This window comes from Saccostrea cucullata, unplaced genomic scaffold (assembly GCF_032062105.1).
Source record: "Saccostrea cucullata isolate Sc308-1 unplaced genomic scaffold, CSIRO_AGI_Scuc_v1 ctg119, whole genome shotgun sequence".
NCBI classification, from domain to species: domain Eukaryota; kingdom Metazoa; phylum Mollusca; class Bivalvia; order Ostreida; family Ostreidae; genus Saccostrea; species Saccostrea cuccullata.
In genome coordinates, this window is record NW_026929195.1 from 184520 (window position 1) to 187225 (window position 2706).

The window sequence follows — 2706 nt, forward strand, 5'->3', positions numbered from 1 at the left end:
TATGCATTTCTACTTTACATTTTTATGCCATATCCTCAAACTGACCAGTGTTTGTTTTTTTCATCCTCTTCATTTACACATTATGTTGGATACTGTTCTTACCAGATTCTAAAGTCTTTTAACCACAACCAATTTTCTCATTTATTTTGACGTGAAAAATACATATATAACCAATACAATGTACATGCACAAATATTAGTAAACGTTTATACAGTTCAGATAATTTATACTGTTGTAAAATAAACTTTAAGAATTTAAATTGTTCTTTCGTTTCAGAAGGATGCTGACCTAAAATCAATCTTGTAGACCAAGTCAACAACGTCTTGCAAAGTATGGCATACAGCTTTAACTACAAATCCAGCTTTCAGAATGTCTCCGAAAACTTAACTATCACGGCCAACTCACTTAACAAAACAACTGTAGACGACTTTCAGTCTTTAACAGAGTTCTACAAGAGCTATGCAGGGTATCATGGCTACATCAGTGTGTTTGTTTGTACTTTCGGAATTATTTCCAACTTGGCGAATATTGTCGTACTTACACGAAAGAACATGGTTACTTCGGTCAATGTGATACTTACATGGCTGGCTGTCGCAGATACTTTAAAAATGCTGGATTATCTTCCCTTCGTGACAAAATTCTACATACTTAAGGACCCTAATCTGAGATATTTTCAAACGAGAGATTACAGTGCAATAATATTCTTGCTGTTTCATGCGAGTTTCAGCCTTGTTTGCCATTCGATAGCAGTTTGGCTGACCATAGCATTAGCAATATTCAGATTTCTATTCATTTGGTTTCCAACCCATGGAAGTGTTTGGTGCTCACTATTTCGAGCCAAAATCGTGATATGTAGTGTGTATATTTCCATCATTATTCTCAGCATACCGAATTATGCAATCAACAGTTATAGCTATGACAATGAAACAAAGTTGTATATGTCTGCTAAATCAGAGTCGCTGAAAGATGAATGGTTTGATGATGCAAACCAGTATATACATTCAATATTATTCAAACTGGTTCCATGTTTTATGTTGACGATTCTTACTCTGTTGTTGATATACGCGATGCATAAGGCGTACATGAAGCGAAAGGAACTGAAAAGATTCGGCAAAAAGGAAGATGCTGATCGTCACCACGAACATAACCGCACGACGGGCATGCTTCTTGCTGTGGTTGTTATGTTCCTGATAACGGAACTTCCGCAGGGGATTCTAACTTTGATTGTAAGCTCTAATCCAGAATGGGAGACAAAGGTCTATAATAAACTCGGCGATGTATTAGATATCGTGGCACTGTGCAATAATTCCGTGAACTTTGTCCTGTACTGTAGTATGAGTAAACAATTCAGAGACACCTTTGTCCGAATTTTCTGTCACTGCTGTCCAAAAGATGGAATGGGTTTTCTTAAGGTTCGACTCAACACCACAGCTAATGGAAACAAAAATTATATGGCGACAATGAATAATGGACACAACAATAACTCGGCCACGTTTGTTTAAAATGCAAGGGAAATGCAATTTATCATTACACTGTGTTGTTTCATTACATCATCAGAATTGGATCAAACTACAAATTATTACACTACATATATGACAGTACTTCATTATTGTAATGACGATGTTTTATTTATTTTATTTTAAAAAAGGATCGTGTATTTAAAATGCTGAGAATCAGATAGATGTATGAACCATTTTTCGATTCTCTGTCTGACAACTCAGCTGCAAGCTCTGGATTTCTTTTCTTTGTTTGTATAATTTATTGGTGTCATATGTAAATATTAAACAAGTAGGCTATATTATCAGACTATTGCTTTTCAAAAACGTTACTCTAAAATGTAGAACCTCTTTGTCAGTTAAAAAAAAAAAATAAAATCTAACTTTTGGAAAATGACTCATAATTTTTTAATCACGATGTATACTTTTTTGCTGACATTTTATACAAATCCTCAATACTGAAACGACCCCTCCCCCTTAGATTCCAAAAAGAAAATCTGCTGAAGTTCCACTGTCAGTCCATGACATTCTGCTTTTAATCCCTGTCGGTCCTTTACTACCCTGTCTACTCCCAACTTACCTTGACTTTGCCCATGTTACCACTGGCTTACCCTGATGTTTTGTGGTTTTCCCTGACGTCCTTGTTATCTCCCTGATGTCTTCTGACTACATTAGACCAGTCTATAGGGAATGTTTACCCCTCTAGGCACACGATTCCTCCCCTTGAACTTCCAGTGGTCTGTGTCACATTAATTACATACCCTGATCATAGTTATGTGTATAGTAATCTGTATTTTTGATAGATTTTTTCGAAATCGCTATTACTCGTTAGCATCATTTTCATTTAAGAGAGGATGTTATACATTGATATAAAAATAATTTGAGAAAAGTATAGGGAATTTGCTAAATTAAATGTATAGATAAGAACACCATAATATTAAAAATGGATAAGATTCAAATAATCTATAGAATCTAACAAATACAAACGAGTTTACTTACTTATTTGAAGGAAAGGAGAGCCACAACAATCATCCCTGAATTTATAAATTTGTACTGTATGATTATTTATGGAACTGAGTAGAATGGAAAATTAAGTGCATTTCACGTTATCGTATATCTAAAATTCATGATTACCACCAAAGCATACTTAACATGTTTATGATAAAATCAAGATGAAAGACTTTAAATCCATAAAGTTTAACACATACAC

The 2706-nt window shown here is 34.4% G+C and overlaps 1 protein-coding gene across 1 annotated transcript; it reads left to right on the forward strand.

Moving 5' to 3' along the window:
* Positions 1-282: 282 nt before the first annotated feature.
* On the forward strand, positions 283-1992 carry LOC134280053 (G-protein coupled receptor dmsr-1-like). The gene has a single exon (XM_062762489.1). The coding sequence runs from the start codon at positions 333-335 to the stop codon at positions 1500-1502; it is 1170 nt and encodes a 389-aa protein (XP_062618473.1). The 5' UTR covers positions 283-332; the 3' UTR covers positions 1503-1992.
* The last annotated feature ends 714 nt before the right edge of the window (positions 1993-2706 follow it).

Coding starts and splice junctions, on each gene's coding strand:
- LOC134280053 (XM_062762489.1), top strand. CDS start 333: ATGGCATACAGCTTTAACTACAAATCCAGCTTTCAGAATGTCTCCGAA.